Genomic DNA, 13,473 nt, shown 5'->3' with positions numbered 1-13,473 from the left:
TCGTCTGCAGTTTGCCAAAGATCATGTGGACAAGCCAGAAGGCTATTGGAAGAATGTTTTGTGGACGGATGAGACCAAAATAGAACGTTTTTGGTTTAACAGAAAAGCGTTGAGTTTGGAAAAAGGAAAACACTGCATTCCAGCATAAGAACTCTATCCCATCTGTGAAACATGGTGGGGGTAGTATCATGTTTGGGCTTGTTTTGCTGCATCTGGGCCAGGACGGCATGCCATCATTGATGGAACAATGAATTCAGAATTATATCAGAGAATTCTAAAGGAAAATGTTAGGAAGTCTGTCAATGAACTGAATCTCAAGAGAAGGTTGATCATGCAGCAAGACAATGACCCTAAGCAAACAAGCCATTCTACCAAAGAATGATTAAAGAAGAACAAAGTTAATGTTTTGGGATGGGCAAGTAAGTTCTGACCTTAATCCAATCGAAATGTTGTGGAAGGATCTGAAGCAAGCAGTTAATGTGAGGAAACCCACCAGCATCCCAGAGTTCAAGCTGTTCTGTACGGCGGAATGGGCTAAAATTCCTCCAAGGCGGTACGCAGGGAAGTTACCGGAAACGTTTCGTGATAGTTATTGCTAAACAGGGGGGTCACACCAGATACTGAAAGCTAAGGTTCACATACTTTTGCCACTCACTAATATGTAATATTGAATCATTTTCATCAATAAATAAATGACCAAGTATAATATTTTTGTCTCATTTGTTTAACTAGGCTCTCTTTATCTACTTTTAGGACTTGTGTGAAAATCTGCCATATTTATGCAGAAATATAGAAAATTCTAAAATGTTTTCAAGCACCACTGTACTTCTATACTTGATCCACTTCCTGCCACATTGGTTAAGGCCTGTCTCCCCACACTCTCCTCACTCATCACTCAAATTGTGCACTCCTCCCTGTCAAATGGTATTGTTCCCTCCCTACTCAAAACTGCCTCAGTCACACCCATATTAAAGAAACCTGGCCTTGACCCCAATTAATTCAATAACTGTAGCCCTATCTCAAACCTCCCATTCATCTCAAAAGTTATTGAACGTACAGTAGCCTGCCAACTTCAAGACCATCTATCAAACAATAACCTCCTTGAGCCTTTCCAGTCTGGTTTCTAACCCAACCACAGCACAGAAACAGCCCTCACTCAAATTACAAACGTCCTTCTTTTAGTAGCAGATTCTGGCCTACTCACCATCCTTATACTCCTAGACCTCAGTGCTGCCTTCGAAACAATATCTCACAACATCCTCTTAGATCGTTTGGCCGGCACTAGGGTCTCTGGCATTCCCCTTCAGTGGTTCCAGATAATCACCCTCACCACTCCCTCGTGGTGTTCCACAAGGTTCTTTCCTCAGTCCCCTACTCTTTATCATCTATATCCTCCCCCAATATCAATACCGTCAATATCTACCATCAATTTGGTATCCACTTTCACTGTTATGCCGAAACCCACATCTACATCACCACCAAACTGGACACCATATCACCACCTACTGCCCTCGTGGACTGCCTGCAAACCATCACAAACTGGATGTCAAACAATAAGCTAAACTCAATGGCAATAAAAGTGTAATTCTTCTCGTCGGATCCAAATCATCACTCTCCAAATCCCACCCCCTCAGTATTCTCATTGATGGCTGTTTGGTCCCCACTTCATCCACAGTTAAAAGTCTTGGTGTTGTTTTGGACAGTACCCTCTCATTCTCACGTGCAGCCTTTTTCCTCTTCTGCAATATCTCCAGACTCCGTCTCTCCCTCACCCAGCACTCTACCGAAATCCTCATAAATGCCCTTTTTAAGTTATCCTACTCCCTACAATATTCTGTCCCCTAACTGTTTTATCCACCTTATCTATTTTCTAGCCACACTGTATTTTGTTTGTATGTATTTATATTATGTGCTATTGTATTTTATATCTGTATTTTTTTTTTTGTTGTTGTTCTTATGTGTAAAGGTGACCTTGGGTTCTTCAAAGGCGCAGACAAATAAAATTTATTATTATTATTATTATTATTACACCAAATATGAGAGATGACATCACAGCTGGACAGTTGATGGTAGTATGTCCAGTCCTTAAGTTTGAACCCCAAGCCACAAAAAGAACAAGGCTTTAGTGTCATGATGTGTTTTCTCCTCATTTCACTTCATTTAAACTGATGACTTGCTAACCAAAGTTACTGTCCTCTCAGGGTTGGATCTGCCATTCATGATGATGCCCCACCCTTTGCTGCCCATGGGACTACCACCCGCATCTGTTGCCATGGCAATGTCACAGATGAACCACCTCAATACCATTGCCAACATGGCCGCTGCAGCCCAGCAGATACAAACTCATGTACACCGTGAGCCTGTCATCAAGGTAACACAGAAACCACCGAGGATCCTTTCTTATTCCATTTCTGTCTGGCTTTTTCTTTGATATATTCATATAAGCAAGAAGTTCTTGTCTCACAAAATATAAGATGAAACAAGGATTTTTTGCTTTCTTGAAATTCCTTTTTTTGCAGTGTTTGCTTATCTGAAAGAGCATTGTTAATCAATGACAGCCCTTACTTAGCCTGTTGACCCTGTGACCTGACCTTGGATAAGAAAGTGAAAATGGACAGCATGAATAGAGGGATGGATTTTGACTCCTTATGCCTCTGATTTGCCTTTTCCAGAAAAAAGAGCCCTGCTCCTTTTTCATTAAATGTGTCGGAATTTTGAGCTCTTTGTCACATGATGCTGGGTGTTTGAAAGCACATCCTTTGGATTTGGCAAATTATAATGCATCTCCTTTTTCATTTTGTCCCATTTTACATCTCAGTTCGTCTTTTTCCTGGTAATGTGCAATTTTAGACTTAGACATTTATGTCTGAAGTAATTGAGCTTCTCTGATTTTTGGATTTCTCGTTTTGACAAAAATGAAAACTGTATTTCTATGTCATCTTGAACCTCTTCACCTACATTCATTCATTGTCTCTCCCTAATTCATTAGGAAAGACTTTGTGACAGTCCTTCTCTTTCTCCATCTGTTGATGAAAACAACACTCCTCTACAGTCACAGCCCAGCAGCTCGGCCTCCAGCTCACCTGAAAGACTTGGTATGCAACACACAGCACAAAACCTGAAACAACCTAACACAACAAAAATATACAATACTTTAGATTCAAAGATAAATCAATTGAAAGTTTCTCTAACGAGAATATATACTTATTCACACCTTAATCATTGTTAACTATCTTTTAAAACAGAAACATTAGTGGGCTATGAATAGCTCACTTCTACAATGGCAGCCATTCAATTATAAGCAAATTGACCTCTACAGCTCTCAGGTGAAGTGTATAATTTTGTTGCCCATCCAAACTGTTTGATTGGACTTGCAGCATCATAACCTCTGAACAGAGCAACTTCAGACCTAAATTTTCCCACTAAATTTTGGTCTGGAGGCCATTTTAGACTGACTTCCAGACTAACAAAACTTAATATTTAAATCAGCATGTATATATACAGTGGGGGAAATAAGTATTTGATCCCCTGCTGAATTTGTAAGTTTGCCCACTTCCATAGAAATGATCAGACTCTGGTTTTTATGGTTGTTTACTGGTTATGGGTATAGACAGAATATCAATCGAAAATGCATAAAAAACACACAATCTAAAAGTTATAAATTGTTATGTATTTTATTAAGGGAAATAAGTATTTGATCCCCAACAATTCACTTAGAATTCAGGCTCCTACAGATTGGCTGGTGCGCAGGTGGCACACAGCTGTGCTCAGTCAACTAATTACCAATACTCCTGATCTTAACTCGTCATGTATATAAAGCACACCTGCTCTAAGAATCAGTTTCTTACATTCCAACTTCTACAGCACCATGGGCAAGACCAAAGAGCTGTCAAAAGATGTCAGGGACAAGATTGTAGACCTGCACAAGGCTGGTATAGGTTACAAAACCATCAGCAAAAGGCTTGGTGAGAAGGTGACAACTATTGGTGCCATTATTCGCAAGTGGAAGACCCATAAAAGGACCATCAACTGTCCTCGGTCTGGAGCTCCCCGCAAAATCTCGCCTCATGGAGTGAGGATGATGATGAGAAAGGTGAGGGAGCAGCCTAAAACAACACGGCAGGAGCTTGTTAATGATCTGGAAGCAGTTGGGACCTCCGTCACCAAGAAAACAGTTGGCAACACACTGCGCCGTTATGGATTGAACTCTTGCAGTGCCCGCAAGGTCCCCCTGCTCAAGAAGGCACATGTACAGGCCCGCCTTAAGTTTGCCAGTGAACATCTAAATGACTCAGAGAAGGCTTGGGAGAAAGTGCTGTGGTCTGACAAAACCAAAGTTGAGCTATTTGGCATTAACTCGGCCCGCCATGTTTGGAGGATGAAAAAACGTGAGTATGACCCAAAGAACACCATACCCACGGTTAAGCATGGAGGTGGAAACATCATGTTTTGGGGCTGTTTTTCAGCAAAGGGTACAGGGCAACTTCACCGCATTATGGGGCCAATGAATGCAGCCATGTACTGTAACATCTTGGACAAAAACCTTCTTTCCTCAGCAAGAACACTGAAGATGCCTCGTGGGTGGGTTTTCCAACATGACAATGACCCAAAACATACTGCCAGGACAACAAAGGAGTGGCTCAAGAAGAAGCATATTAAGGTCATGGAGTGGCCTAGTCAGTCTCCAGACCTTAACCCGATCGAAAACCTGTGGAGGGAGCTGAAGCTCCGAGTTTCCAAGAGGCAGCCAAGAAACTTGAAGGATTTAGAGACTGTCTGTAAAGATGAATGGGCCAAAATCCCTCCTGCGCTGTGTGCAAACCTGGTGACCAACTACAAGAAACGTCTCATCGCTGTGCTTGCCAACAAAGGTTTCTCTACAAAGTACTGACTTGTGTTGTGCTTGGGGATCAAATACTTATTTCCCTTAATAAAATACATAACAATTTATAACTTTTAGATTGTGTGTTTTTTATGCATTTTCAACTGATATTCTGTCTATACCCATAACCAGTAAACAACCATAAAAACCAGAGTCTGATCATTTCTATGGAAGTGGGCAAACTTACAAATTCAGCAGGGGATCAAATACTTATTTCCCCCACTGTATATAATGTTTATCTTACTCAATGTTCCCTAACTTCATATTTTCCGTTTTTGAAACTGTTAGTCTTAAGCAAAATATCAGAAGACTTTCGTAAAATATTTGAACTTTTGATAATTTTACGAACGAAACAACTCATCAGTTGTGATAATCAACCTATTCTGCAGTAATGTCAACAATAGCAAATAACACGATCAATATTGTGAATCCAGGCATTAAAATGATCAGACCAAATCAGTGGTTTGAAGTTATTTGTTCTCAGTGTGCTATGAGCCAAAAACACACCCTTGTAGTGTTAAAACTTTTTTTTCTTTTTTTTTTCCTGTTTGAATTGGGATTGGGTTAGTGTCAAAGCAAAATCTGTGAATAAACATGTCTGCAGTGTGGAAGAACTTTATTCTGGAAAATTAAGCCACTCACACAGCAGTTCATAAATTTTGCAATGTGGATGTTGGGTGAGGTGGTAGTAGGATATCGTCACTCAATACTACCAACTTGATTCAACATCTACAAAAAAGTCCCAAAATTCAATCAAACACAACAACACAGAATAACAAAGTTGGAGATAGTGTCAAGAACAAAAATATTCCAGAGAGAGTGACTGAATTTATGGCAGTGTTGTACTCCATTTCTGGAGTAGAGAACACAAGGTACGCGCTACCTTCTCCACACCACATTAACTTTGACAACTCTATTCACTGGATTGAATCCAGTCAACTCTAGGAGAATACAAAAAAAGACGTTAGAAACATTTAATTTATTTAAGATCGGATCGGGACTTGGATCTGCTGATACTCAAAGTAAAAGGCCAGATCCGATCTGTTACCTGGCTAGGGGCAGCAGCTTAGGCCGGAAAAAACGTAAATCAAAATGGGAAAGGAAAGGATCCACATCAACATCTCACCATCGTGGTGTGTCGACTCCATGTCGACTCCAGCAAGTCCACCTCTACTGGACAACTTGATCTACAAGTGCAGAGGAATCGACAAGAGAACCATTGAGAAGTTCAAGAAGTAGACCGCTGAGATGGGATAGGGCTCCTTCAAGTATGCCTGGCTGCTGGACAAACTGAAGGCCGAGTATGAGCGTGGTATTACCATCGATGTTGCTCTGTGGAAGTTTGAGACCAGCAAGTACTACATGCCCCCGGACACAGGAACTTCATCAAGGACATGATCACTGAAACCTCTCAGGCTGACTGCGCTGTGCTGATCACGAGTCTACTGAACAACAGCCAGACTCTTGAGCATGCTCTGTTCGCCTTCACCCTGGGCGTGAAGCAGCTCATCGTTGGTGTCAACAAGATGAGGAAATGAGGATGAAGAAATCACCAAGGAAGTCGGCACCTACATCAAGAAGATCGGCTGCAACCTCACCACCATTGCCTTCGTCCCCACCCCTGGATGGCACAGAGACAATATGCTAGAGGCCAGCGACAAGATGCCCTGGTTCAAGGGATGGAAGATTGAGCATAAGGAGGACAATGCCAGTGGAACCACCCCACTGGAGGCTCTTGATGCCATCCTGCCATCTGCCTGCCCCACCTCAAAGACCCTGGATCTGCCCCTGCAGGATGTTTACAAAATCGGTGGTATTGGAACTGTACCCGTCGGCCATGATGAGACTGGCGTCCTGAAGCCCTCCATGGTCATCACCTTCGCTCCCCCGAACCTGACCACTGAGGTCAAGTCTGTTGAGATGCACCACAAGTTTCTGTCCAAAGCTGTGCCTGGTGACAACGTTGGCTTCAACATCATGGTGACAGCAAGAATGACCCACCCAAGGGTGCTGATAACTTCAACGCCCAGATCATCATCCTGAACCACCCTGGCCAGATCAACAAGGGATACGCCCTAGTGCTGGACTGCCACACCGCTCACATTGCTTGCAAGTTCAAGGAGCTCGTTGAGAAGATTGACCATCATACTGGCAATAAGATGGAGGACAGCCCCAAATTCATCAAGTCTGGAGATGCCGCCATTGTGAAACTGATCCCACAGAAGCCCATGGTTGTGGAGCCCTCTTCCACTTACACTCCCCTTGGAACATTTCGCTGTCCGTTACATGAGGAAGACGGTTGGCGTTGATGTCATCAACACTGTCAAGTACAAGGAAATCTTTGGAAAGACAACCAAGGCTGCAGAGAGGTCCCAGAAGAAGAAATTAATTGTTGTGCAGGACATCCAGCAACAAGAAGTGTGCCGGTAGCAGCGCGCCACCCCTTCCCTGACGTCTTCCTTTAACCCTGGATCGTCTTCTCTGAGGCAAAGCACTCCACTAAGGGACTGGTCATGCTGATTAAAACCCATCGCAAAAGTTTTTACAGGAAAAAGAAGAGTGCCTCTTCTCAGTTAAGTATAAATTGGAAATGGTTTAGAACTGTATCTTGTTGAAATGCCACAAATTGAATAGGAAAGAAAGCTGCATGTAATATTAAAATAAATGTCTTTGAAGGGACGGCTGTGGCTCAGTAGGTAGAGTGGGCTTGAGCAAGACATTGAACCCCCAGTTGCTCTGGCACTGGTGTGTGAATGTGTGTGCGTGTGTGTGCTTGCGTGAGCGAATGGGTGGATGTGTCTCTGACTGTAAAAGCGCTTTGAGTACCTTTGATTAGGTAGAAAAGCGCTATATAAAAGCAAGACCGTTTACCTTCAGATCAAGAAGTGAAAAACTTTGATAAGAACATCCCTACACACAGATATACAAAGTAATTGTGTTTTCTTTCAGCAGCTTTGGTGTCAGTTGATTCAGATGTTGCCCTGACCAATTCTGCTGCAACCATCAAGAAAATAACAAAGGACAAAGGTTGGACCGCACACACACATGCACTCTCATGCTTGTATGACGTTCTATTACCTAGCTTAATTGTAACCATTTTCTGACAACTGACAAATTGTCCTCAGTATCTTTCCTCATTTACTTTACTTATGCACACACAAACACAGAAACAGAATTGTCAGGATGTTCTGCCTCTCCTATTGATGACTTTACTCCAAGCTATCAATCAGAGGAACAAGGGAGGGAGAAATAGACAGAAAGATGGATAGATGGATAGAGGGAGGGAGGCTAAGTGAAGGAGGCATGGCTAAAGGGGGTCAAGAGGTCACACACTAAAAGCATGTAGGGCCTCCCCTCTCTCCATCATGTCCTCCAATCCCTTTGTATTTCCATTCTTTCCCCCCAATTGTATTGCTTGGTGTATTGACTTCAAATCACCTTCATATTTTTTTTTCAAGTATTATAAACCCACAATCCTAACCTATCGTCTTTGTTTGTCCTTCATTATTCCTGCTATCACAGTTTTTCCTCATTTTCTTTTTTCTGTAAAGTTATTGTTTCCTTCAGTATACCACAACTTCTGGCCCTGAGAAGTATGACTGAAAGAGTAAAGGAATGAAAAATAATGAATCAGTGATTAATCACAGTTGAAAGAAGAAATATAAACAGAAGATAAAGCAGATCAAGAAGGCCCCACCTTGCAATTTGCAGGACTTAAATGATCTGCTGCTAACATATTGAATCCAGATACCACAACACACCTTCAGAGGTCTAGTGGTGTACAGCAGAGTCAGGGATGTTTTTAGGGCAAACGGAAGACCTGCACTATTACATTAGTTGGTTGTAATGTTATAGCAGATTGTTGTATCTACTAAAATGTGTAAGGGAAACCGTTGGAAAAGATGTGAAGAAAAGGACCAGAGGTGGACTTGGTAAAGTCAAATCAAGGGAACTAAAAGATAAATAAAAAACTAGTGAAAAAAATAGTGACTAGGAAAAAAGGAGGGACTGGTGCTAAAATGTTGAAGAATGAAAATTATAAAAAAGACAGGAAAAGGTAAACTGGAAGGAGGTATGGATGAACTGGCAGATTGGGGTAGGAGATTGTGTGTGTTAAGAGTGCATCTTAATCAGCATTAATTTCACAGCAGAGTTAACCCAGTTGTCAATGTGTTAGGCATTGAGGGCTAAGCAGACACTGTGACGCACTCCCAGTGAACACACAAACCCACACAAATCAAGGATGTCTTTAATCCTTGCCAATTAGTGCCCCACATGATTGTCTGAATACTAAAGACCCCTGGATATATATGTGTGTGCTGTAATTGATTTCTCTGATGCTGCTTGACTGACTTTTATACCTTAGTAAATATGATCATTTTATACAGTTTGATGCATGTGCCTGCGACCACAGTTGAAAACCTTACATCTCCAAAGCATTTTGAGCAAAGTGACTCTACAAGGGATAGTTTGGCAATAAGGGTTTCTTGCAAAGTGATATGATATGGTCATCACAATTCTTTTCAGAATATGTGTCTGGTGGCACGCCATTTTGATTTCAATATGTGGTATGTTTCCACTAATACAGGAAAAAAATTAATCTGCAATGGATAGTCCTACTCCACAGTGCTCAGATGACATTTATGACTACATTGATATTACTCTTTTGTCTATCATTACATAAAGCCAGCCCAGAGGGTGGTGTGAGTCAAATAACAAGTGTTGATTGGTGTGCGTGGGTTTTCTATATACTTCTATGTTGAGGCTTTGATCTTCTTCAATACGCACCAAATGAAGAAGAGCACAGACTGTTCCCACTAGACAGGAGGGCAAGGACAAGGAGGGAAAACACATTAAACAAACCCTCAAAACATGTGGATATCCCAACTGGGCCTTTGTCAAAGGCTCAAAAGGATATCCCAGGAAGGACAGGGAAGAGGAGCACAGCAAAAAGAAGAACATCACCATCCCCTACATAGCTGGTGTATCAGAGAAACTGAGGAGAATTTTTGGTAAACACCACATCCCAGTTTATTTCAAACCTGGAAACACACTAAGACAGAAACTGGTCCACCCCAAAGACAAAACACCTAGACAGAAACATAGTAATGTAGTGTACGCTGTTCAGTGTAGTGAGGAATATACAGACTTGTACATTGGGTAAACAAAACTACCCATCCACAAGCCCATCCCAACACAGGAGAGCCAACTCATCAGGAAACGACTCAGCAGTCCACCTCCACCTGAAGGACAAAGGACACTCCTTTGAGAATACCAACGTCAAAGTCCTGGCCAGAGAGGACAGATGGTTTGAGAGAGGAGTCAAGGAAGCCATCTATGTCAAAGTGGAAAAACCTTCTCTAAACAGAGGAGGTGGCCTGAGATTTAATTTACCAACTATTTATAATTCCATTTTGACTTCTGTCCCCAAGAAGTTTCAACAACATTCACACTTTGAGCCTCCAGGCTCCCATGGACAATAGCCTCGTTAGAGCTCTATTCATAGGATAAGTTAGCCTAGGCACACAGTTCCCCACCCCCAATTCAAGGACAGGTAAGTGCCAGCCGTTATGGTAATTAGTGACCCCAATTTCTGGTCAGGCAAGTTTCAGGTGGGTTTTACCCACAGAGTTTATTCCTATTTAAACCTCAATTTCCCACTACTTTATCAGAACTGAAGAAGCTACTCGGATGAGTGGCGAAACGTCTTCAAGAATTTCTACAAGTCCAGCTGACCTTATTCAATGCTTTTTTGGATTACCATGACCTGGATGACTGAGAACCATCACAGACAGATTAGCTTGACCGCTCATAGTTTAGGTCTAGTGTAAGAGTGGCTACTCTCTCTTTGCTAATAAGAAATCCTTTCTTGTTCCATTCCACTGGTAATTGATGTTACAAGGTAACATCTGAAAAGAATCAGCTAATTAAATATTTTAACAGACCCTTTAATTTGAAATTAAAAATATCTTCTGTTTCTTACAGAAGAGTCTTCTCTGGGACAAGCACTACCACCTGGATTTCCAGCTCCGTTTCTCTTCGCTGACGGCCTGTCGTCAGTGGAAACACTGCTCACCAACATTCAGGTACAATAACACAATCCTCTTTTAATCATTTCTGTTTTTAAAGGACCAATGTGTGTATGATTTTGTGGCATCTAATGGTGAGGTTGTTGACTGTATCTTACCAGAATAACCTCCTGTTCTAAGACTGAAAGACAGCCTACCATAACACTTTGATGTAAAAACCTAAAAAAAAGACTGTATCTATTGGTGGACCCATGGAGGATCCATGTAGATTTAAAGCTTCAAAAACACAAAGATCCATAAATCCAAACATCAAGAATTACCCCTACACATGCATGGCATCCTAGTTGTTGTCCCTCGCATCCTCCTTGGCCATCCATCCAGTCATCAGCCTCTTCCACTCAGTGCAGGTTCCTCAAGGAAGCCATCTGCTGGCACCTCTGTGCCTCTTCACCACGGTAGGGGACCACAGTAATTTTGAGTAGCAGGGATCCAGGTGTCCTCTCCACAGCTGGGGCTGCTTCCAATTCTGGTAATGGCACTTTTCCTCATCCTCCGCAATGGTGGCCCAACATCACTAGCGTCTGGCCCAGTCCCACCTCCACTGTACCTCCAAGGAATTGAAGGCCCACACTCAGGAGCAGCAGTTCCCCTCTGTGCTTGTAGTTGGGACCACCATGGTCCGTCACATGGCAGTCCATAAGCGGCCAGACCTTCTGCCATCCTGGTGCCCACATGAAGGAGGTGGCATTGTCAGCTCTGCAGCTGAGAAAATGGCTGGCATTACTGACCTTTGGAACCAGTAGTCGGAGGTCCTCAAACAGGACTTTATTGACCCAGTTAATCACCTGCAGGATATAGGTAGGCAGCTGATCGTCTCCGACCCGCTTCCCCCACATCATTACATCATCTGCCGTGTATGTCAGCTGCACACCTGGCTGAAGGGCTACTGCCTGATTAAAGGTGTCCCCTTTGTAGGCAATTTAACAGTGTCTATCAACATCGACCTGACTGTCCACCACAACTGCTCCCCAGTGGCCCCAGAAGCACAGGGCAATATCCACACAATTCAAACAATCATTAAACACAGACCAACGAGACCCAGGTCTGTTTTTAGAGTATTTTTAAAATTCCGCTAAAGCGTCATGAATGTCCAAATGTCTGGATGTCCGCTCTCTGGTGAACAAATCATTTACGATTTATGATGTAATTTTAGACAATAATTTGTCTTCTTACAGAGGTATGGCTTGGCACTCATGTTCAGTTACACATCATTTAAGTACAACACCTTTGTTTTTAGCAGCACACCTATCCTCTGTGTCACAGTCCACTGACCCCCCTGTTACTTCCTCTCTTTCATCACCAAATTTTCAAATCTCATATCAATTATCCATGCATCATATAACAGAATTTTAATAACTTGCAACAATAATTTACATGTTGATGTACTTGGGCTCTACGTCCAAGTTGGTTATATCTATGATTATAAACTATGGTCTGTCAATGGTTGTGTCATTGATATGGCAGTGACCAACCACTTTTGTGTGTTTTTTAATATTGCCAGTTTTAATCAGGGGTGAGCAAATGCTGCCTTACTCCTGAAGTGGCAGCAAATGTTATCCAGGTTTTACAGAGCACTCCTAGAGAGATCTTACCAGCGCCCTGTGATTTTATTGTTGACAATTTTAACTGCAAGCTGAAGTCAGTGTTGGACTCAGTGACTCCACTGTTAACCAAAACTTTAAAAACCTACCATCTAAACCACCAAAGAGAAATTGTGAAATTAAACATTTGAAAGGAATCTGGACTGCTGAGAGGAGATAGAGAAAAACAAAGCTTACTGTTGATTATGAAATATTACGGGAACACCTCAAAACCATCAATAATACAGTTAAACAGGCAAGAATTACCCGCTTCCACAAACTAATTACAGAACATAAAAATGACCCCGAATTCCTCTTCTCCACAGTACGCCATATAATAAACTTTGTGAGGACTTTGCAGACCACTTCAGAAGTAAAATCAATGACATAAGGTTGAGTCTTTTATCTCAACAGATATTAACTGTCGACACACATGGATCATTGATTTTACCTGAGAAAACACTGGAGAGTTTTGCCCTGGTTGATATGGCTTGATCGAGTTTTCTCCCAAGTTAAGGCCCACAACCTGCCTTTTAGGCCCAATTTCAGACAGGGATCGTCCCTGCCTCATTAGAGACGGCGGTGGTGTGGCCCCTTCTGGGAAAAGCAGTTTAGACTCTGACACATTTAATAACTATTGGCCAGTGTCCAACGTACAATTTATAGGTAAAATTTTAGAAAGACATATTTTTATTCAAGTTAATGATTTTTTGAGTAAAAACAGGATCTTAGAGAAGAACCAATTTGGTTTTAGGATGAAACGGAGGCAGCCCTTTTAAAGATTTTAAATGACATTGGGTGTCATTTAGAACCATAAACTCACATTCTTAGTTCTGCTGGATCTTACCACGACCTTCAATACAGCAGACGGGCGCATTTTAATAAACAGACCAAGGCACCTGGACGGCCTCTCTGGTACTGT

General features: G+C 42.1%; 1 protein-coding gene and 1 pseudogene across 4 annotated transcripts in view; both read left to right on the top strand.

The window, feature by feature from the left end:
- dachb (dachshund b) overlaps positions 1-13,473 on the top strand; it is a 142,417-nt gene that overhangs the window by 114,003 nt on the left and 14,941 nt on the right. Inside the window, exons 5-8 of one of the 4 annotated variants that reach the window (XM_047581478.1) lie at positions 2,202-2,371; positions 2,990-3,095; positions 7,835-7,909; positions 10,871-10,968. In XM_047581478.1, coding sequence (XP_047437434.1) covers positions 2,202-2,371; positions 2,990-3,095; positions 7,835-7,909; positions 10,871-10,968 — 449 coding nt within the window. Of the gene's footprint in view, positions 1-2,201; positions 2,372-2,989; positions 3,096-7,831; positions 7,910-10,867; positions 10,969-13,473 lie in introns of all 4 variants that reach the window. The other 3 variants (XM_047581470.1, XM_047581462.1, XM_047581452.1) reach the window with 3 other exon arrangements.
- Positions 5,927-7,785, top strand: LOC125005852 (annotated as a pseudogene).

Source organism: Mugil cephalus, chromosome 1 (assembly GCF_022458985.1).
Source record: "Mugil cephalus isolate CIBA_MC_2020 chromosome 1, CIBA_Mcephalus_1.1, whole genome shotgun sequence".
In the NCBI taxonomy this organism is placed as follows: domain Eukaryota; kingdom Metazoa; phylum Chordata; class Actinopteri; order Mugiliformes; family Mugilidae; genus Mugil; species Mugil cephalus.
This window is presented reverse-complemented; position numbering and strand designations above follow the sequence as displayed.